Source organism: Pygocentrus nattereri, chromosome 29 (assembly GCF_015220715.1).
Source record: "Pygocentrus nattereri isolate fPygNat1 chromosome 29, fPygNat1.pri, whole genome shotgun sequence".
Lineage (NCBI taxonomy): Eukaryota > Metazoa > Chordata > Actinopteri > Characiformes > Serrasalmidae > Pygocentrus > Pygocentrus nattereri.
In genome coordinates, this window is record NC_051239.1 from 15,101,787 (window position 1) to 15,123,531 (window position 21,745).

Sequence of the window (21,745 nt, forward strand, 5' to 3'; positions counted from 1 at the left end):
GTAGGACATATTATTTAACATGGATAGTTACATATATATAGAACATATTATTACATGAGTAGTTATATATTTGTAATACATATATATATATGTACGACCTATACATATGTATGACGTATTGTCCCAACACTATATAAAAAGATATCCGTGTGTGTGTGTGTGAAGAGAGAGAAAAAGTGTGCATGTGTGTTTATGGAAAGAAAGAGTGTGTGTGTGTGTGCGTGTGTGTGTGTGTGTGTGTATGTGTGTGTGTGTGTGTGTGTGTGTGTGTGTGTGTGTGTGTGTGTGTGTGTGTGTGTGTGTGTAAATGTCTCCAGCTGTGAAATGTGATCGGCACATCTGGGATGTGTCTGAATCCTGCTGTTCAGGAGCAGACCCCAGTCAGAGGAAGTTAAACACATGTTACTAGGAGTGTATGTGTTTATGCTCCTGTCTGCTTTTCCATTCGCCCACATGAAGCTTTGGCATCTGCACGTGTGCGAGAATTAGTTGTAGATATGAGTGACTGCGTTAGTGACTGAATGAGGGAGTGAGTGAGTTAGTGTGTGCGTCCCGCTTGTGTGTGTGTCTGTGTGTGTGTGTGTGTGTGTGTGTGCGCATGTGTGTGTGTGTGTGTGCGTGTGTGCATTTTATGACTAGCTCTAACTGAAAGCACATGAAGTTTCAAGGGGAATAGATTGTTCCTGTTCGCTTTCACCAAAACACTTCTCTGCCATCCATCATCTATTACTTTTCCTTTCTAAATGTCTGGTGTGTACGCTGTAGGCAATGTGAGAACGTTCTCAAGTGTTTCTTTTTTTTTCCATGATGAGTTCTGGAAAGCCATTTTAATTCCAGCTTGATGCATATTCCCGCACAGCCCCAGAGCTACTACATGTATTCTTTGAATGATGTGTTTTCTTATACGAGTAGAGCATTTGAGACATGGCATTTGTGCGTTTGTGAGCAGGGACCAGGTTTATGTGTCTGTGCGAGATGCCTTTTTGCTTTGTTTAGTCATTCCTGAAGTCTGCTGGCTGTTCAGGGAGTTACGCAAAGGTGGCTTCAATGAAAAATGACATGAAAAGTTCCACACTCTCTCTTTTCCATTCAGCTGCTCCCATGTGCTTTAACTTCCTGTTCAGAATAGGGCCTCTTGGTAAAGTCTACAGCATTGATTCGATGTCTATAGGCTTTGTCTGAGCTGTCTGCCCACAGTTTTACACTCTAGATTGTGCTGTGTACGTAGGAGGCATGAGAAAACATGTCTTTGTAACTTGGGCACAGCAGTGTATGGATGTGTTCATGTGTGCTTGTTTTAATGCCTTTGCAACACAAGAACGAAGAAAGAAAAACAGAGAAAACAGGTGGAACCTAACAATGTCAGGTCCTGACTTTACTTTACAAAATCACCTTTTTTCATTTCATTTTGGTTACTGAGCTTAATGAGGGTTTGGTTATGGCTAAGCAATATAAGAAAAAGAGAATTCTTATTATAACGCTGTTGTGGGAACACAACTTTATATCTCCAAATTGAGAATCTTTGCAGGAAAAGAAAAGAAAACTCTACTTTTAATGTACGTCTATGGAACCAGACTTTTTTCCGAGTTTGGGTCATTTTTGTTGGTCCATTCTTCATGAGATGTACACACCATGTGAAGGACCACATGTACTTTCAAATTATATAAAAACTGAAAAAACACAGTTTTTGAAGATACAAGGTTTTGTTCCAACAGCAGCAATATACAGGTACTATATATAGTACTAAAAGTACTAGTTATACATACCCTTCAGTTGTGTACATGTGTGTGTGCATGTGTGTTGTGAGGGTGTATATGTATGTGTATGAGGGAGGGAGTATCCTATATAACCCTCAGGCCATCATACACACCCCAGGTCAGGAGGTTAAGTCTGACCTCCTGCTCCAGAGCAGAAATGTCATGTTATCTAACTGCTGACATTTCATAGCAAGTATGGAATGTCACAAGGGAAAACATGCAGTTAAGACAGTTAAAGTTGCATTGCATACAGCTTTCCAATGAAAACCGAGGGAATGATCAGGTCAACACCTGGAAATGGCTTCCTAATATGTTATAACAAACAATGTGGCAAGGAGTTTGACAGAAATATGCATTTTAACCACCTTGTTAGCCTTTGCCAGGTTATTGTGATTTTTACAGGTGCTGTGCCACCTTGAAGGAATATTGAAGCAATATTTCAGAAAAATTATTGATTATTGCTTCAAAGTTTAACAACCACCACACTCAGTGACCACTTTATTAGAAACCCCAACCTCTATATCTTGTTCCATCTTGCCGGTGAGCAGTTAGAAGCTTTGCATCTGTTCTCATGAATGATTTGCGTTGACCGTCCTCTAGGCCCTTCATTAATGGTCATTGGTTGGGGTTGGAAGTTTTCTGACCACAGGGCCACTTTTCGCTGGATATTTTGTGGAGGTAAACACAGCAGTGATGCTTCTGGGCCTGATACTCTTGTAACAGCACCACACTACCATATCTGTGTCACTGCTGTGTTAATGATCTCGTAATATCTGGTCAACAGTGGTTCTGTGGTCAGAAACTGACGAGGGATGAATCGAGTAGAGGGTGGCTGTCAAATTGCATCATAACAGGTAGTTTCTAAGCACAGGGTAGGTTCTGCTAAAGTAAATGGTTCTTTGATTGTAGTAACTTTATATTAATTTTACTAGTCTATGTTTCTCCACATGATTGTTTAACTTTCTGAAAATCCAAAGTCACCTCAGCATTCTGTTAAAATGCTCCAAGTGCTATAGACGTGTCTGAATGACTTGTATGTATATTTGCAGTCTATGCCTTTTTGGTTGTTTTTTAACGTATGTTCTTTCATACACAAAAATGAGAACTTGCAGTTTTATGATGTATTTGCTTGTGTGCTTCTTTTGGGAAGCTGAAGGGAGGAGACTGAGCTCATCAGAGTTCATTTGAGAGAACTGTTACTGGGCTGGCCTAGTGAGGTTGTCTAGAGTGGTTTTGTGTCTATACTTGCCATTTTAAAAGCCAGGGGATTAGCCATTGTTTAATTCTGCTTTGAAGTCCAGGTGATTATTTTAATCTTTTGTTGTTCTTTAGCTTTTTTGTGTGTTAGCTTCTGTCTGTTTGTCAAACCTTAATGACAAGTTTTGCTCTTTGAAAGCTGCAGAGCAAAGTATAATTAAATCATTTTTGTCCATTTGCAACACTTCTTTCCAGGAGCGAAGATTAGGTGCTTTGAGGTAGCTGTCATGAGTGGAGTTAGCAATGAGCTACAGGGGCAGCAACATGGACATTCGCTTGGGTGCTCCAGATTGCTCGCTTATTTACTAAAGAGACCATATTTTGATGTAGTTATATCACTTCATGTTTGTTTGCATTCGTTGTCTAATTTTCATGTGTGCTTATTGTATTATGCCTTACATCATTGTGATGCAGTGTCAGAGAGTAAACTATGGTCTCTGGAATGTGGAATCAGAGCTGATTTATTACCCTGGCACACATGGCATGTACAGTTAGAACAGTGATGGTATATAAACAGAGTAGATGCTGCATTGCTGTGTTTGATCTTTGATGTGGTGAAAATGTGCTTTTGCATTTAATGTTACTGATATCAGCATAAATAATACTGATGTTGTGACTGTGCAGTTTTAAATGTCTGGTACACAACACACTTGCAATTTCATGTACTGCAGTGCTACTCCCAGTGCTAGTGTCTGCTTTTCAGTGCATAAAACTCTCTCTCGTGTGCTAGTCGGCAGCTGGATGTTTCGGTATGCTGATATACTATCTCCATCTGCTGGTAGAAACCTCTAATTACATATGTCTGACTACGGAGAGAGTTATTTTTCACTGAAATGCAGACAGTAGCACTGGGAGTAACAGTGTATTGTGCACCAGCCACATAAAACTACATACAGCCACAATATTAGTATTATTTACGGAAATATCAGTAACATTAAATGCAATAATACAAATAAAATTGTTACACATTGTTCATCATCTCTGTTTATGTAGATGTCATGTCATTCTGGACATGCTTCCTGCTTTGCTCTGCTGTGACACTGTGTTATCTTTTCCACTGTTTCCACAGATACAACCAATTCTCAGAGTACATCTTTTCCCATCCCGAAAGGACGTGGACGTTTGGTACCATTTGAGAATGATGCAAGATATGAAGAAAAGGACTTGTCAATCTCTCTGGGCAGCATCCCTTCAGTTAAACCAGGTCCAATCCCTTCAACCACCTATATTTCTAAGGACCGCTGTGACCCTGCTTTCGGCCCCTGTGTTTCTTCACCTAAAGATCCAAATGTGCACAGTGAACTTGGTACCTCAAATGGGAGCTTGTTGGTGTGGGCAGATCTTAGTCGCACACTGTCCTTTGCCTGGGAGCTCCATGTTTTTGGCTCTGCTGCCCTTTTCCTGCTCCTCACTGCTGGCTCTGCCTTGGGTTTAGCCCTGGCTCCCAGCATGCACTGCCCTCATCGTGGGGCACTAGCCCTGGCGAATGGCCTATTGCTTCTGGCAGGAGCAATTCGAGCTGCCTACTTCCTGCTCGATCCCTATGGCTCCCGTCTACTTTTGCCATTGCCTGTCGTCACTACCCTGTACACGTTGCCTCTGCCTCTCTTAATATGGGTGCAGGCTGCAATGGTAATGTTGGTTCTTATAGGGGCGGAGGTAGCGCTGCTGCCTCCTTCTGTTCAGCGTCCACCTCTTCTGGGTGTGCTAGCTGTCCTCCAGTGTACCCTACTGCTGGCTGCTGACCTGCTGTCTCCTGCACTGTCACCTGCTGTACCTGTGGTCCTACAGAGCCTCACCTTGACTGCAGGGTTGGTGTTGTGCCTGGGGTACCTCTGCCTGGTGCTGCCACGTCTCTCGGGCCCCCAGGTAGGGCAAGTAGGAGAAAAAGGCCTGAGTGGGCCGAAGTTGAGGGTACTAGCACGCGTGCTGGCAGTTTGTGCTCTACTTGGGGCATTATGCTGCTTGTTGCATGCTTACACCTGCCTATGGCTGTATGGTCTACTAGGGGACTGGCGGCGCTTCCGCTGGACCTGGTGGCTGTGCCAGTTCTGGGCACGGCTGCTGGAACTTGGCTGGGCATTCTGTCTGCTGCTACTGGCCTCCTGGGTCTTCTGGAGACCTCGAAGGGTACAGACTCGGAGAGCTTCAGGGCAGGGAGGAACTGCTGCAGGGGACCTCCCTTCTCCTGGCCAGTCCTCCAGTTCTTCCCACACACACACTTGCTGGGCAAAGATTGTGCAGAGCTTGAAGGGCCGGCCACATAGGAAATCGGACAGCAATGGAGTGGGAGGAGCAAATGGCGGTGGAGTGTCAGGAGAGCTGCCGAACAATTGGGCTGGACAGGAACGTTCAGGTGCAGATATCAGCAAGAGCCTCATAAGAAACCGGGACCCGCCCAAAGAAAGCAACCGCGGACGCAACCAGAGAAGCGTTGCTGAGAGCTCAGCTGGGTCATTGCTGAGATTGCAGGCACTTGGTCAGCCACAGCAGTGCTCGTTGAGTGGCAGCCTGGACCAGGACAAAGAGTCGGCCATCTCTCTTTACGACTTTGATCTGCGTCCTCCGTCCCCAATTGATCTGAGCCGCAGCATCGATGAAGCATTGCACCGGGAACATCTGTTGAGGGGTGGCAGTCTGTTCCACCCACTGGGACAGCCATCACCACCTCCATCTCCCATGCCTTGGATGCGTAGGAACAGCGACCCTGAAATCACACTCTCAGAAAGCAGTGATGAGCACACCTTGCTGACTGAGTCCTCTGCAGGCCTGGACCGGTCAATCCCCAGTGCTGTGCCCAGTCGGCAGGTCACGGCTCCTCCTACGCCCACCCATCAGGGCCCACGCTGGGCATCTGAAGTTCCCGTGCCTTCTTCCATGTCCTGCCCTGTCTCCCTGCACCCCTCTCCTAGTGCAGGCCGAGCCGTAACCCCCAGCACAGATGACACCAGACCATTCCTCACCCCTGAACTGGAAAGAGGGTCACAGCCTGACAGCAGAGGGGGACGGAACTACCTGAAAGTCAATCGCCAGGATGACTCAGCCAGTGTCAGTAGTGACATAATTGACCTTTGAACTGGTCAAAGATCAATGACCCTAGTAACGACCACCTCACATAACCTAAAAGATAAGGCTGAGATTAAAGACATTTACCAGATAACCAAAACCATGAGCCTAAAGGGAGACCTAAAGTGAAAGATTGGACATTAAGATCAGATTTACACAGTAAGTTACTCTGAGTTACTCTGTATGGGTTAGTGGACTCACTTCGAAGGTTTGTTCACATGCCCTGTTCAATCCTGCACATATTCACCCCCCACCCCCACCCCCCCAAGACCTGGACGTGAAGGTTTCAGAGCAATGTAAAAGAACAACATGAGAGAATGTTGGATTAGAGAAGAAATATTGGACGGAGATTTTTGGAAGAGATCTAACAAAGAGATTCATATTGTATGAACAAGCTGGAAGTGTTTGCACAGTTTAATCAGATGTTTATTTGCAAATGGTAGCACATGTTTTTTGGAAATTCGGTTGTTTTATGAAGACTGTTTTGGAAAGTAGTCTTTTTTCAGCTTATTTGGAAAAGAACTGAACCTCAGACAGAGACACTTACGTATTTATACACATGGGAGTGTGAGAGATCTTTGCTAGGTTATACCCCATAAGCGGTGTGAACATTGAACAAAAAGATCAAATCGAATCAAATCAAATTTATTTGTATAGCGCTTTTTACAACGGATGTTGTCACAAAGCAGCTTCACAGAAAGATGATTGCCTTCATACCCAAAGCATATATTTACAGAGGTTATGGTGATTTTATAATACATAAGGTAGCACAACCTCTTAATTTTTAGTCTTACATGGCATGAGGTCAAGCTAACATGAAAATTGTGACAGTCAAAAAAGTAAAATAAAAGGTTGTAGGGCTGAAGAAAATAGGCTTTTTGAGGTAACAATGGGTGTCTTCAACGCAGGGTTGGGTAGTGATGGAATACAACAATATATCTGATAATCCAGATACAAAAGTAACTGTATTCCGTTACTTTTACAGTAAATAGACACCAGTATGAACCACCTTAGGAACCAGTACAGAGCAGATAGAACACAAGTGATGGTCAGTCAGCGTTATTAAAATGGTTTCTATTTATGATTACTGTTGAGGAAGGGTCTTGAGAAGATTTATGCCAGATGTTTTGATCTGATATGGTAAGCAATAGATTCTTAACAACTTTGGCAAAATCCCAGGAGAGCAGTATTTTTTTTCCTTTGCATATTAAACTTAATAAACTGGATCAATCTACAGTGATTACCTATTTGCATTTTAGTCTTCTGCACTCAGCCTTTTTCATAGGGAGCTCGGCCTTAATTATACTGTACAAATATGACATCTTTATGTCTGAAATATTTTCATATATTGCTCCACTTAGATTTGGCTGTTGGACAAATGTGATATCCGTGAGCATTTGCGGGAGGCACAATATTTAATTGACCTCTAATCCATCCTTCTGTTTCATTAAACAGTGCAGTTCTCCTGTTAAAATTAGCCTGTTTGGTTCACATTGCTCCTGCCTGAACAGTCAAACAGAAGCTACTGCTATTCAACCTTGGGTTGTCCCAGACTGTAGCAAGGTTTCATTGGAGACCAGAGATGATTTCAAACAATTATAATATCATTATGATGTGAATTGGTCTTAAATTACTTGGGCTGCACCATCTGGTGACAGCATAGGTGAAAGTTCAAGCTGGAATCCATCAGAATTTAAGAATATTTGTTGTGTTATTTTGCATAGTATTTTACATGGAAGACAGAAGGACATATCTCCCAAGACGGCTGTATTTGCTGTCCACTACAACAACATTATGTATGCTTGAGCAATACATGAGAAAAGCCAACACGAGTATGTGTGTAACATAAAAGAAAATGTAAATACGCTATTTTTGTTGACTGTAAATAAGAATATGCTGTGTTTGGAGTTACATGGAATTTATTTACTGTGAATGACAATCTTGAATCGTGCATTTCCAAGCAAGGACTGGCATTAAAGGAAGTCAGCTATTTTTTTAGATAATAAAACTAAATATTCTAGTAATATCGGACTGAAGCGTTTTTAACATTGGGGCACATCCCAAATGACACTAGCACTATCTAGTACAATACTTTAAGCATAATCAAAGAGGGAATTTAAGAAAATGTGATCCTACCTTGATCTTATACTCAAACTCTGTGTTACCTGTTTTTTGGTTAATGCCTGAAGATGCGTTAGCTGGCTTAGAATCCTGACAAATACAGACTGTGAAAATACTACGACTGGTTTAAAGTTTGTGCACCCCGTTTCATGCTTGCCTGTGATTCCAGAACTGAGTATATCTGCTCACTTAAACGTCGTTGTGCTGTCCCATGATCCAATCAGGTGTCATGATTCCGCCCATCCCACCCTTTTGCTGGGTTGGTCTCTTGTCACTTACTGACAGTATCCTTGTAGTTGTTATCTTGATAATTCAGTGCCATAGTGCAGATGTATTCAGTACATGATTGCGAAGCATTTTTGAGTCCATGGTGTTCTTTGAAGACTGAAATGTGTTCCCTCTTTCTCTCAATGCTGATGTATTTTTGTGCTGAAGCCTCATTTTGGTTTTGATTAAACCTGATGGACAGAATATTTTGTGTTTGCTTTTTTGATTTAAACATATGAAAAACAGCTGATATGATTATATCAATATGATTGGAATACGTTTGGATTTTTTTTTCTACTCTCCTGATTTGTTTCAAGTTCAAGGCATTGCATTCTATTGGGCAGATATTCTTTACCTCTCTTTACCCCTCCACAAAAACTCTCTATAGCACTGTTCGGAATTGGAGACTGGTGCTCTTCATCTTCTGCTTGTAGTGTTCGTCAAACTGCTCATTCTGAGCCACAGTGAAGTGGTTCTTCCAGTCCCCAACTTTACCTGAAAAACGACAATATGTAGTAGACAGAGAGAAAGAAAAAGGTCAGATACACCAATCATTTATACGTCTTCCTTCCCAGTCTGCTTTGCTAGGTGTTTTAAGAGAATACTAAAGCATTTTTCAGCATAATCTGACGGCTGCATCTGTGGCAATGCGCATTAATCTTGATAACCTGTTGAGTCCAAATCATCTTAAATACTATTAGGCAATAGTCTAACATGACCACCTCCTTGTTTCTACGCTATTAGATCAGCTCCACTTACTGTATAGCTGCACTTTGTAGTTCTACAGTTACAGCCTGTAGTCCATCTGTTTCTCTGATACTTTGTTACCCCCTTTTACCCTGTTCATCAGTGGTCAGGACCCCCATGGACCCTCACAGAGCACAGAGGTGGGTGGTGGATCATTCTCAGCAGTGCGTTTGTGTGCTGCGCTGGTACGAGTGGATCAGACACAACAGTGTTGCTGGAGATTTTAGCTGCTGGAGTTTTAGTTTTTAGAGGGTTATATATAGCCTATGTAGTGAAGGTGGACATGGAGATGGTTGGTGTGAAAGTAGAGGAGGCAGTGGATAGGGCAAGATGGAGGCAGATGATCCGCTGTGGTGACCCCTAAAGGGAGCAGCCGAAAGAAGAAGAAGAGGGTTATATTTAGCCAGAGGTGAGACTGAAAATCACATGTAAATGCTCCAAAAAAGCCCTCCAAACTCTGGACGTGAACTGTGTACCTCTGTCTGACAGAATATCCTCAGGAACACCGAAATGTCTGAAAACGTGTGTATAAAGGGCAAGAGCCGTGTCCATAGCACTAGGTAGGGTCGGAAAAGGAATAAACTTGGCACTGCAGGAAACAATCTATTATAGTGTGAATTGTAGTGTAGTCCTCCGATGGAGGTAGGTCTGTGACAAAGTCAATAGCTAAATGCGACGAGTTGGAACAGGCAATGGCATGAGTTTTGCTGTGGGTAATGTTTTAGGAGTCTTATTTTGAGCACATGTAGAACAAAAGGCTACAAATCTATGTGCCCCCTCCCTAAGGGATTCCCACCAGAAATGAGCTGCTGTGTGCGTATCTCATCAGGATGGCCAGAGGTTAGTGAAGAATGAGACCACGTGATTAATCTGTCTCTAAATCTCTCAGGAACATAGAGTTTACCATTAGGACATCCCTCGGGTGAAGATAATTCAGTTAGTGAGTGTTCTATTTCTTCATCAAGTTCCCAACGAATGGTGCAACTGTTACTGAGGGTGGAAGGATAAGTTCTGCCTCTGCCTGAACCTCCTCCCTGCACTCCTCCTGAAACACTCTAGACAGAGCATTAGCCTTTGTGTTATGGTTACCAGGGCAATATGTGATGGCGAATCTATATTGAGAGAAGAAGATAGACCAACGTGCGTGACGAGAGTTCATTCGTTTAGCTGTGCGGAGATTTTTCAAGTTGTTATGATCAGTGAGTACCTGAAATGGGTGTGCAGGCCCCTCCAGGCCGTGACGCCATTCCTACAAAGCTAAATTCACTGCCAGAAGTTCCCTCTCCCGTATTCCATAATTCCATTCTGCTGGTGATAACTTGTGAGAGTAGAAAGCTCCATCCTGTTGCTTAGGTGGATTTCCACTATGTTGGGATAGCACTGCCCCTACTCCAGTCTCAGATGCAGCAGCTTCAACAACGAATGGGGAGTTAGGCTCAGGATGCTTCAGTATAGGTGCTGTGGTAAAGGCACATTTTAGATCATTAAAAGCAGAGTCCATCTGAATCAATCATGTTAGTTTCTTGGGAGAGCCCTTAAGAGGTAAGAACAGCAGTAACCTACGGTAAAGTAAAGGACGGACCAGCTAGTAATGACTTCTACCTTTTGATCGTTCATAACCACTACTGTAGAACTTATAACATGGCCCAGAAAGGAGACTGACTGAAGGTGGAATTTTTTGAAGGTGACATTTTTTGCCTTTGACATAGAGACAATTATCGAACAGACACTGTAACACCTTGCATGCGTGTTGAATGTGTGACTCAAGATCAGGAGAGAAAATCAAGATGTCATCGATGTAAGCAATGACGAATGTACCCAACATATCACGTAGAACGTCATTAATGAAGGACTGGAATACTGACGGGGCGTTCACTAATCTATAGCCCATGACCTGGTATTCAAAATGCCCCCTAGTGGTCACAAAGGCAGTTTTCCCATTAATCTTCCTCTCGGATACAAACTAAATTATAGGCACTGCGTAGATCTAATTTTGTGAAATACTGCACACGTCTCAGCTGGTCGAGAGCTACTGGGATCAGTGGAAGAGGGTAAGCGAACTTCTTATTCACATCGTTGAGGGCACGATAGTCTATGCAGGGTCTTAACCCACCATCCTTCTTCACAAAAAAGAAGCCAGAAGCAGCGGGGGACTTGGATGTGTGTATGAACCCCTGTGTGAGAGCTTCATCTACATACTTCTCTATAGCCTGCTCCTCCTCACATTTAAGCGGATATATGGGAGACTTGGGCAGAGAAGCATTATCTCTCAGGTCTATAGCACAGACATATGGGCGATGAGGGGGCAACTTCATAGCTTTCTCTTTGTTAAAACTTTGATCAAGTCAAAATACACCTCAGGGACATTTATAGGTGTGAAACTATAGGGACTCTCTATGACAGTAGACTTTACAGAGACATGGCAGTTAAGTAAAGATTGAAATAAGTAAAAAGGAGACCAAGACGAAATCTCACTATGTGACCACAAAAGTACCGGATTGTGCTTCTCTAACCAGTGTAGACCTAAAATGAGTGAGTAATCAGAGGACGAGAGGACTAGGAATGAAATCTCATTATGTAAAAAAACTGACTTGAAACTGAGCCGGTTTTGTTCTGTGTGGGAACACTCACCACATTAGCATGTGGAGTATACTTGGCTCAAGGTTGGCGTCTGGGTTCTGGGTTCATGCTGAACGTGATCCGAACCTCCACAATAAAGGCACACACCACCATGGAGCCGACGTAGACGTTCCTCCCTTGACAACCGGTATGAATCACTCTGCACATGCTCAGGAGGAAGGCTTAATCTAGTGACAAGACTGGAAACCACGCTCTGGACCATAGCATTAACTTCATTGGACTGCTTAATGCGTTCCTTGGGGCGTTTACTCAGGAGCATGTATCCAGGCATGTAGAAAGTGAAATGAGACGATCCAATGAAAGCTCGTTAAAACTTTTGGGTTTAAATCATGGCGAAAAACATTCTTGAGGTTAGGTTCATTCCACCCACTACCTGCATCTAAAGTACAAAACTCCAAGGCATAGGAGGCACTGAAGCGATTATCTTGCTTTAAAACAAAGAGTAGTTCTCCACTAAATTGTCCCTCAGTTGAGTGGTCAAAAACTTGATGGAATTCTGTCTAAAACTATGTAAAGGCCTTTTTTATAGATATTCTCCCAAACAGCAGTAGCCCAGTCTAAAGCCTTGCCAGTAAGACAGAAGATGACAAATGCCATCTCAGCTAGGTCTGTGCTTGGCGGGGAGTTGCTTAAAAACACAGAGCACTGTAACAAAAAGCCGCTACACTTCTCTGGATTAACATCAAAAGACACCGGATTACAGACTGGAAATGACGACCTGGGGTTTACACTAGCCAAAGCAGTAGTCGGTGTAACAGTGGGCCTACTGGTTTGTAGATGGGAGGACAGATCTTAGTTACTCGCCAGTATCTGAGATACTTGCTGTTGTTGGAGACTTTGCTGTTGAGCAAGCTCACCCACTGACTGGATCATGCCAGAGAAAAGCTGCTGGTGCTAACCAAGCAGCTGATCCTGAGTGAATATGGCAGTTCTAGCAGTCTCTAAATCTGCTGTCTGCATGGTGGCCAAGTTTTCTGTCAGGACCAGACTGAAATCAGACACTCGCAGATTAAGATGAGAGCCTTTAATATAGGGCTTACAAAGGGGTAGTCAAAAACAGCCCGAGTCAGCAACAGCAAACAATAGAAGTAGTAAGGGGGCATATCAAAAGACGAAGTAGAAAAACAGGCCAGAATCCAAAAAGCAGGTAAACAGAGTCCAAAGGGAGAGGCAAAACATGGAGTCAAAAAACGAGAAAATAATACAGCCAAAGAACAGCGAGTAACGCTAGTGGGTTAGTCAAAACTTGGCAAAGAACTAAACATCAGGGTGAGAATATATAGGCAGAGGCACAGGTGAAATCACTCAATAATCAGGAGATTGAGAGTGTGGGTAAGTCATGTGACTCTGGTCTGGTGTCATGTGAGAGTGTGTAGCATTTTGGGAAATGGAGTCCTGTTTGGGAGCCAGAGGGGAGCGTGACACCAGCATAAAGTCACCAGAGTTAAGTGGTTTTCTGCTTTTTTCTAATTGCAGGGAAAACTCTTAGGATGAAAAACCTAGGATTCCTTTAACTTACCTTTTCGCAGGAATTGAGAGACACTGAAGTCTAGACTTCCGTCTTCAGTGAGGTTAGTCATAGGATTCGCCTTCATGACATCAAACTGAACAGCTCCTCTGATTTTCTCCTTTTCTTCATCTGACGTGGACAAACCGAGGAAGGAGCAAAGGCGCTTTATCTCACGTCCAGTGTCCTGAGAGAACACAGTAATGCTGCTAATGAATGTTGACTATATTTTTCATATATTATCTCATATATCACATGATGCAACTATATTTCCCATAATGGACAGACTAGTTTAATAATTTGATTGACTGGTTGATGGACCAGTCAAAATGTTTTTCTTGGTTGCAGTGATTACTAGCTCACATTTTCTAATGGAATGCTAATTTGTTTTCTTACATACAGTAACACTAAATAAATAATCAAATGGGGGCTCACCGCCACCAGATCCTCGAAGAACATGTAGTGCATTTTGGAGTACGTCTGTTTCTTCTCCCACCACCCACACACATGGTCATACCAGGGGCCAAACACCACTGTCCAAACAGGAAAGTGAAGATTAGGGGATAAGAGTCAGTGGCCCTCCTGCCCTCGTCATTTCCTCTTTGGAGAATCCTCACCGACATCTTTATTACTATACTAATTAGTGGACATAGTCACTCTCACTCACATGGAGTTCAGTCAATCACTCACTCTTTCCTTCTTTGAATCTCTGTAGGAAACTGGTCCAGTCTCCTGGCTCAGGTTGTAACTTTTCCATGCGGTCGAAGTGGAAATAGGACACAACATTGTCCTTGGCATTGCGAGCACAATAGACAATCTGAAGATAGAACAGAGAGAGATGATGGCCATAAAACAGTGCCCTGAAGACCCAGACATACTGGTTAAAATCAGGTAAATAATTCACTACATGCAGGAAAGAATTCACTTTAAATGGTTATGTTCATGTGTTTATGCCATCAGTGGCCTCTTTATTAGAAACCTACCTTGAAGCTCCACTTTGATGGTGTACAGTTAAACACTGTAGCCCATTTGCAGCCTTTCACAATTTGGGTTAGCCATCCTCATCAGTGCTCAGTTTGTGACCACAGAACCACACCTGGCTGACTATGTTTGGGGTTGTCCACTCTCAGCCTAGCAGTGACATGGAGGTGTGTAAATACCCCCGCAGTTCCACCTGTACTAGTGTCAGTGCTGTGCTGAGAACGATACACCACCCAAATATTGCCTGGGCAACAGTGGTCCTGTGGACAGAAACTGACCAATGATGAATGGGATCAAGGGTGACTGACAACAAATGAGCTACAGTCTGTAATTGTACATCTGTATAGTGGACACTGTTTTTAATGAAATGCTGAGTGGAAGTACAAGGTAGGTGTGTCTAATAAAGTGGATGGTGAGTGTATTTTCAGGCACATGTTAGACACAGTATAAGATTATTAAGTTCTAATAAATGTGCTTCTATTAAAGCCCCAAAGTAAATTTAATCTACATCAAACCTGTTCAGTGTGTCATACTGTACCTTGCAGTTTTGCTCCCAGAAGGATTTGGGAATGAACTGAACAGGTAAATGAGTCTTGATGATGCGAGGAGAGGTGGACAATGTGTTAGCCATCTCTGTCCCTGTATGAGGCAAAACAAATGCCATGCCAGAAAATCAAATCTTTATGAAATGTGTTCGGATTTGCCTTTTTCACATTTGGCCCTTGCAAATTTGCAGTCAGTAAAGCTTTGCCTGTTTCTGCTTTTTGCATAATTATTTATTTTAGGAAATTCAATATCTAGAAAAATGATGATATGCAGTTTTATGGATATGGCAAGAGAAAACTGCTCTAGAAACAAGAAAAAGGTGCATGGTGATAAATATCAATCAGTGACACTTATGTAATGACTCCAACCCATTTGTTAGGACTTCATACTTTTGAAACATAAAAGTTCAACACCTTTAAGTTTCTGCAAGTAAGCAAGTTTCTTTCAGACCTAAAGGGTAGTGGGGCATAACCATCTCCAAAAACGGGATTCTGTCATAAATTGGGATGGTGGACTCGCGCTCAGGCATCGTCTGACGAAAATACAGTAGGTCGAGAATGTAGGCAACCCAAGTGGTACCTGAGAGAGAGAGAGAGAGAAGGCGGGGGGGGCATATCGAAACAGATTTGATACTGCTAGAGGTGGCAAAGACAAGCAGCTGCTTAGGGCCATCATAAGCCAAAAGTCCCATGAAAATATTAATTAGGTAAACTGTGTGTTCAAGTTAAATGACCGTTTCTGAGCTATACACTCACTGAGCACTTACCTTGTATCTGCACTCGCTGCACAGTTTGTCAGCTCCACTTATCATGAAGCTGCACTTTGTGGTTCTTCAATTACAAACTAGACTGTCAGTTGATCTGCATACTTGGTTACCACCTTTCACCCTGTTATTCAATGGTCAGGACCACCACAGAGCAGGTATTATTTGGGTGGTGGGCCATTCTAAGCACTGTAGTGACACTGAAGGAAACAGTGTTCACTCACTGACCACTCTATTAGACTCTCCTACCATGTTAGTCCACCTTGTTGGACTGTTCCATTCATACCAGCGCAACACACACTAACACACCACCACCACCAAATCAGAGTTACTGCAGTGCTAATGACCCGCCACCAAATAGTACCTTCTCTGTCCTGGTCCTGTGGGGGTCCTAACCACTAAAGAACAGGAGGAAAAGGGGCAACAAAGTATACAGAAACAGATGGACTACAGTCTGTAATCTGTAAAAGAACTACAAAGTGCAGCTATATGGAGCAGATAAAATGGACAGTGAGTGTAGGTACAAGGTAGGTGTGCCTGATAAAGTGCTCAGTGAATGTATATACATATAAAATAGCTGTTGCAATTATAGCATAATATTTGGTATTTAAGCTAGATTTAAGATGACTTCGCTTGCAAAATATTAACAACTCATTTAAAAATGTGCATACAGGGGGCTCCATCCCTTTCTTTCGCCTGGAGCCCCCCAAAAAACACTAAATCCATAGAGATTGAGTCAAAAGTCTATGTAGTGAATTTAAAGTTGTGAAGCCATGTTCAGCCCATGGAGTGGCTTCAGCTATTGCATGCAGGGGTTAATCATTCAATCATATGATTTAAAACTTAAATTAAAAAATGACAATAATATTTCATGAAAATATAATGAATTTCACACTGACATTAAAACGGACGCACAAATAAACCTGCTATGAGAACTTAACATGAAACCAGCTGATGTGAAACAGAATGTATACATACCTGATAAATATTTCACCTTAGTTTAGCCACTGTGGTTTAAAACTCCCTGGGATGAGTTTGTGAACTTGAACATGAATTAAATGGTTTTACCTGATTTTGTTCATGATGTGACCTGCCAGGCCATTGGTGAATTAGCATGGAATAATCCAGTTACTTAATTCATTATTTCATTTGCATTCAGGCTTACTGGGCCTCCCGTTGGCTGCACCCCTTAAAGGCATTTGGGTGAATAATACAGCCCGGGGCATATCATCATTACACTGTATTAATCGTACAGTTTCACCTTGAGCCAAATAACCAGTTTAGGTTTAGATTTAAGAGCATGCCATCATTTTTATTCAGTTTCTTTTCTTTAACTGTGTAGAGAAACAGAGACACATATACAGGTACCTGCTTTGGGGTAAGTGGCAATGACGATGTCATCTGGTCTGGCTTTGAAGTTCTGGACATTTTCCCAGTTGTCCGTAAAGTAATGTGTCATAGAGACACCATGGAAGTCAAAGATCTCTGGCCGAGGCAGATCCATCTGGTGCAGAGAGAAATTGCTGGAACAAAGGTATTTATTTACAGTGGGACCACGTCTTTGATACTGAGCGTATGTTTCACATTCTCCTGCTACAGTGCAGTCCTAAACAAAGCGAACTTTAAATATCCTCTGGACATTGCATAGTCGTGAACTCTCCAAGGTTGAGGAATAAGTTCCAAAGGTCTATTTTCCAGAGGTATGTTGAATGAACGCTGGATATTCAGCAGTCAATCTAACTCTTAGTCATTACAAATGTATGCATGAGTTTAATGCACATTGAATCTATACATTTTCTAAAAGAATTTAAACCATGTGACTCACTCTTTAAAGGTGTCTGGCCGTCTCTTCTATCGGTGCTCCTGCTTATCACAGATCTTTCTCTGACTTCCTGTATGTTCGCTTGGTCCCCTCGGCGCCTCCCTCTGGGGTACTATTATTTATGTTAGCTCTGGGTAAGAGCGCGGCAGGAGGATTGTCCACTTTCCAACAGTATTCTGTTACATCCCTTTCTTTCAAACTAATAAGCAAGGGCTGCGGAGATGTTTTGTTAGATTACAGCTACATAAAACTGAAGTCTGCTGGTTTAGAACCTTAGTGACAGACAACAACCCAACAAACCAAATGCGTCATGCCAAATACGCAGAAAGCAGACTGTGGCAAAAAAGGATTTTCCTGAGAAGTTTCTTATTGTTATTGCAGTGTAATGCATTACATTATTGAACAATAACAATCAATTTAGATTTAAGAGGGAAAAAACTATAATCCGCTTGTAGGTACTGAATACAAACAGATGCTCAATGAAAAGAATAGGATGAAATCAGAGAGGAGCAAATACATTTGCACAACACTGTATATATATGACTATAGTCATATAGAAAACTTTGGGCACCCCTGAGCCCTGTTTTGTTGATGTGAAAATAACGCATTGACTACAGAGACATTCATCTCTTAAACAGTTCAAATATTACACATTAAAATATTCCAGCTTCTAAACTGCACTTCTAAATATACTGGTATATAGTATCTCACTCAACTCCATCTGAAACTACCATCTCATACCAGTGTTTATTCCAGTGTCTTTCTTACCTGCCTTATTACCCCACTTATCTGACTGTTACCTTTCTTTGCTACTATACACCCTTTAATTGTTGCTGCACTAAGCAGGTTAAACTCAGGTTACAGGTATGACTGTGTATGTGTGTGTATGAGTGAGTGATGGTAGGAATGCATGTTTTATTTTATGTATTTTATCTTATTGTATTTTATTTTATTTTGTATTCATTTTATTCACTACATGTAAATGTTTGATACTGTGAGCTCCTGTAACCAAAAACAAATTCCTTGCCTGTGTGTCATGATTGGCCCTTCCCAGTCCTCTATGTGCTTTTGTTTTGGCTTTGGTCTTGTCCATGTGCTTCTGTTTTGCTTCCTTCCTGCTCCTGGACTGTTTTGCCCATAATAAATCTCACTTATCTCAGTGTATGCGTCCATCTCATCATCGCTCTCATACGTTACAGAAAGACCAGCCGCCCAAGGACACAGCGAGAAAGCGAGACTCTACTATGTGGTTGTTCCGTTGGGATGAAACTCCGACTGTTTCTATGCAGCCCGAGTTTGACATGTCTCAACGCCACCAAGCCAGAGACATCAAATCCCCTGGTGCTGAGGGTACACGATCATCTCGTCTCGTATCATGACGACGAGAGCTCAGGTAGGCGCCTTGGGTCTATCCGTCTTGAGTAATGCGGCAGAGAGGAGCGACCTTTAGCGCAAGACAAGGTTAGATGGATGGTAAATTCAGTAAACCCATTATACAGCACTTGGCTCACTCTCAAGCGCCACTACGAGCTTCCCATAGCTCAGGTGAGCCTTGGGAGCGGACGAGAGGGTACTGTTTCTGTTTGTTTCTCCAGATTGGAGAAGCAGTCCGCTGCCCAAGTTCCTGATCCCGTGGCTGCACCCCGTGGCACGCCTGATCCCCTGGCCACTGACCACGACACGACTCATCCCGTAGTAGCTACCCGCGGCACGCCTGTTCCCATGACCGCACCCTGCGGCTCGCTCACCCGCCTTCCTCCAAGGACGTCACAGCCCCTTTGTTCCCACCCGTCCCACCCTCACCTGAGTCTGCTGCACCCCGTGGGCCTCCTGTTCCGCCTGTGTCTGCTACTGTGTCCCCTGTTTTCTGCTCTTTCATTTTTGCCCTCCTCTGTTCCTTGTGTGGTTTTGTTCCCTGCTGTTGTGTCTGTGCCCATTCGTGTTGTGGTTCCTGTTCTTGTTTCTCCTTCTGTTTCTGTCCCGGTGTTTGTGTGTTGGTTTCCATGCCTGTGTCTGTTTTGGTTCCTGTTCCCTTGTCTTTTGCTTGGTCTGTCTTATGTTGTTGTTGTTTTCCTTATCCTGTTGTGCCTCTGGTCGTCCCTCGTTCTGTGTTTTCTGTTCCTCCTTGTCCTCCCTCCTGGCCTTTGTTTTGTCCTCAGTCTGTTTCTGTTCTGTCTGTTCCGTGTTCTGCGTCTGTTTCTGCTCCTGTTTCTGTGCCTGTGCCTTCAGTTCCTGTGTCTGCCTTGTCTTCTGTCTTGTCCTCTGTTTTGCCTGCCCTGTTTCCTGGATTTTTTTTGTCTTGTGTTTCTTGTGTTTTGTGACCTGTCCTGGTTTTGTTTTGCTTTTTTCTTCTGTTTGGCACGCTGTTTCGGCCTCTCCAAGTCCTCCATGTGCTTTTGTTTTGGTTTTGGTCCTGTCCTGTGCTTATGTTTTGCTTCCTTCCTGGTCCTGCCCCCTTGTTTTCAGATCATACACTTGATTGTTTTCACCTATTACCCTCTTGTTAACCACCTGTGTCTCGTTACCTGTCCCTGTATTTAAGCCCTGTGTTTTCCCTCATCTCTCGCTGGTCTTTGTCTGAATTGTTTGATTTGTTTAGTATTTGTTATTCTAGCCTCCGTTGTTTGTTGTTCCTGTGTTTCTTTGCATGATGTCTGTCCCTCCGTTTCTCCATGTTGGAGGGTCTGTGACCCTGGACTGTTTTGACCCTGAGTTTGGATTATAGTTTGGATAATAAATCTCATTTATCTCAGCATATGTGTCTGCCTCATCATTGCTCCCATACGTTACAGTAAGCATACATGGCCAATAAAGCTTGATTCTGATTCTGATTCTGAGAAGACTTCTGCACATCCTAATACACAATTACTGTTTATTTTAATAAAATAGCACATTTTATATTTTATGTTCATGATAAACTCAGTAAATAAATAGAACTTGTGGATTAAAATGTACAGAAAAACGACATATTTAAATTTATTCCCTGTACAGGATGCATTAACTTAGTGTTAGTGGTTATTTGAGTTTGTGGTTCCTTTTGGAATCAAAAATGCTGCATGCACAGCTATACTAAACGATTTAAAAACGAAACACTTTAAAAAAATTCTGTTTCAATATTGAGTGGTTTTTATTTCAACCTTAATTCACTCATTTTCACTCATTTCAAAAAAGTGTGCTTGAATAAATTGGGTCAACAATATGGGTCAACATATAATGTACAACAGGGGTATTCAACTCTAGATTGGCACACTTCTCTTAAAGCTGCACTATATAAGATTTTTTCTTTAAAATTGAAAAAAGTAGCACTACTGAGTCAGGAGAAAAAGACACACTGATTTATGGTGACTGTACAAGCCACCTGAAAAACAGAATAGTTATTTAAAAGTAAAAGCTGTCGGGTAGAATTTCAAAGGACTTTTTCGGACCATGCTCTACTGCTTGCTGTATTAATGTCAAGGCTTAAAAAAGAAGGTCAGCCTCGATATTTAGGTCTCTTAGATCATTCATTGACAGCCTTGGAACACATGTCCTGCACCATGTTTTAACTGAGTTCTCTTTCAACGCTCTTTCAATGCTCTCGCAATCGTTAGATTCTTGGGGAAGAGGTCCGAAGCACAACCTTACGTCAAGTGTTCTTCTGCACACTGTGTGCAATTAAACATTTCCTCAAATCTCTAAATCACCAAAATTTTCATAGTGTAGCTTTAAGATGAGAAAAGTAGGCTATCATGCTCAAACTATTCCAAACACTCTACTGCCCTGCCAGAGGTAACACACAGCCAACACCATCACATCACACAATGGGAGTGTGTACTTTTTCAGGCTACATTTGTTACATTTGTTTTTACCCTCCAATTCAGCATTTTCTGGTGTTATTGGGGGCAGACATGGGCTGGAGGTTAGGGAACCAGCCTCGTGACCGGAAGGTCGCCGGTTCGATACCCAGAGCCGACAGCATGTGACTGAGGTGTCCTTGAGCAAAACACCTAACCCCCAACTGCTCCCTGGGCGCTGCGGATTGGGCAAGTATGCTCCTCCCTAGTGTGTGTGTGTGTGTGTGTGTGTGTGTGTGTGTGTGTGTGTGTGTGTGCTCACTAGAGTGTATGTGGTATTTCACTTCACAGATGGGTTAAATTTCCCCGTTGTGGGACTGATAAGGGTAATAATCAATAACCTTAAATCAAATGTCCCAAACCTCTCAGTGCTCTGTAAAGCATCCCTGCAGGAACATGTCCTGAGCTATTACCAGCAAATCTAGAAGTCAGCAGCAA

The 21,745-nt window shown here is 42.6% G+C and overlaps 3 protein-coding genes across 11 annotated transcripts in view; 2 read left to right on the plus strand and 1 right to left on the minus strand.

Annotated features, from left to right (window-relative positions):
- The window catches only part of LOC108432123 (proline-rich transmembrane protein 3), a 26,310-nt gene extending 17,638 nt beyond the window's left edge, over positions 1–8,672 (plus strand). For both annotated transcript variants that reach the window (XM_017705744.2, XM_017705745.2), the window contains one exon: positions 4,084–8,672. In XM_017705744.2, coding sequence (XP_017561233.1) covers positions 4,084–6,089 — 2,006 coding nt within the window. In that variant the 3' untranslated portion in view covers positions 6,090–8,672. The remainder of the gene's footprint in view (positions 1–4,083) is intronic.
- On the minus strand, positions 6,710–17,665 carry LOC108432124 (cytosolic sulfotransferase 2-like). 6 transcript variants are annotated; one of them, XM_017705750.2, is made up of 9 exons: positions 17,478–17,586; positions 17,021–17,175; positions 15,340–15,468; positions 14,882–14,982; positions 14,053–14,179; positions 13,798–13,895; positions 13,375–13,549; positions 8,824–8,963; positions 6,710–8,659 (listed from the first exon to the last, which is right to left on the minus strand). In XM_017705750.2, exons 2-8 carry the CDS (start codon positions 17,154–17,156, stop codon positions 8,851–8,853), a joined length of 879 nt encoding a protein of 292 aa, XP_017561239.1. In that variant the 5' UTR covers positions 17,157–17,175; positions 17,478–17,586; the 3' UTR covers positions 6,710–8,659; positions 8,824–8,850. The 6 variants fall into 6 exon arrangements, 4 of the variants coding, with proteins under 4 accessions (XP_017561239.1, XP_017561236.1, XP_017561238.1 ...); XM_017705747.2 differs by lacking the exons at positions 6,710–8,659; positions 8,824–8,963 and adding exons at positions 9,334–9,575; positions 10,423–10,673 and having other exon boundaries at positions 17,478–17,630; XM_017705749.2 differs by lacking the exons at positions 6,710–8,659; positions 8,824–8,963 and adding an exon at positions 9,334–10,673 and having other exon boundaries at positions 17,021–17,156; positions 17,478–17,647.
- Positions 14,116–20,199, plus strand: LOC119262814. 3 transcript variants are annotated; one of them, XM_037536162.1, is made up of 3 exons: positions 14,116–14,253; positions 18,674–18,867; positions 19,070–20,199. In XM_037536162.1, exons 1-3 carry the CDS (start codon positions 14,201–14,203, stop codon positions 19,168–19,170), a joined length of 348 nt encoding a protein of 115 aa, XP_037392059.1. In that variant the 5' UTR covers positions 14,116–14,200; the 3' UTR covers positions 19,171–20,199. The 3 variants fall into 3 exon arrangements, with proteins under 3 accessions (XP_037392059.1, XP_037392058.1, XP_037392057.1); XM_037536161.1 differs by having other exon boundaries at positions 18,674–20,199; XM_037536160.1 differs by lacking the exon at positions 14,116–14,253 and adding an exon at positions 17,135–17,352 and having other exon boundaries at positions 18,674–20,199.
- The last annotated feature ends 1,546 nt before the right edge of the window (positions 20,200–21,745 follow it).

What these genes read in the sequence shown, in the direction of transcription:
- LOC108432124 (XM_017705749.2), bottom strand. Translation starts at nt 17,156, where the DNA reads ATGGATCTGCCTCGGCCAGAGATCTTTGACTTCCATGGTGTCTCTATG. An exon ending in TGCCACTTACCCCAAAGCAG is followed by an intron (nt 15,469 to 17,020) that starts GTACCTGTATAT and finishes TCTCTCTCTCAG; the next exon opens with GTACCACTTGGGTTGCCTAC. An exon ending in GAGATTCAAAGAAGGAAAGA is followed by an intron (nt 13,896 to 14,052) that starts GTGAGTGATTGA and finishes CTGTTTGGACAG; the next exon opens with TGGTGTTTGGCCCCTGGTAT.
- LOC119262814 (XM_037536161.1), top strand. Translation starts at nt 18,945, where the DNA reads ATGGTAAATTCAGTAAACCCATTATACAGCACTTGGCTCACTCTCAAG.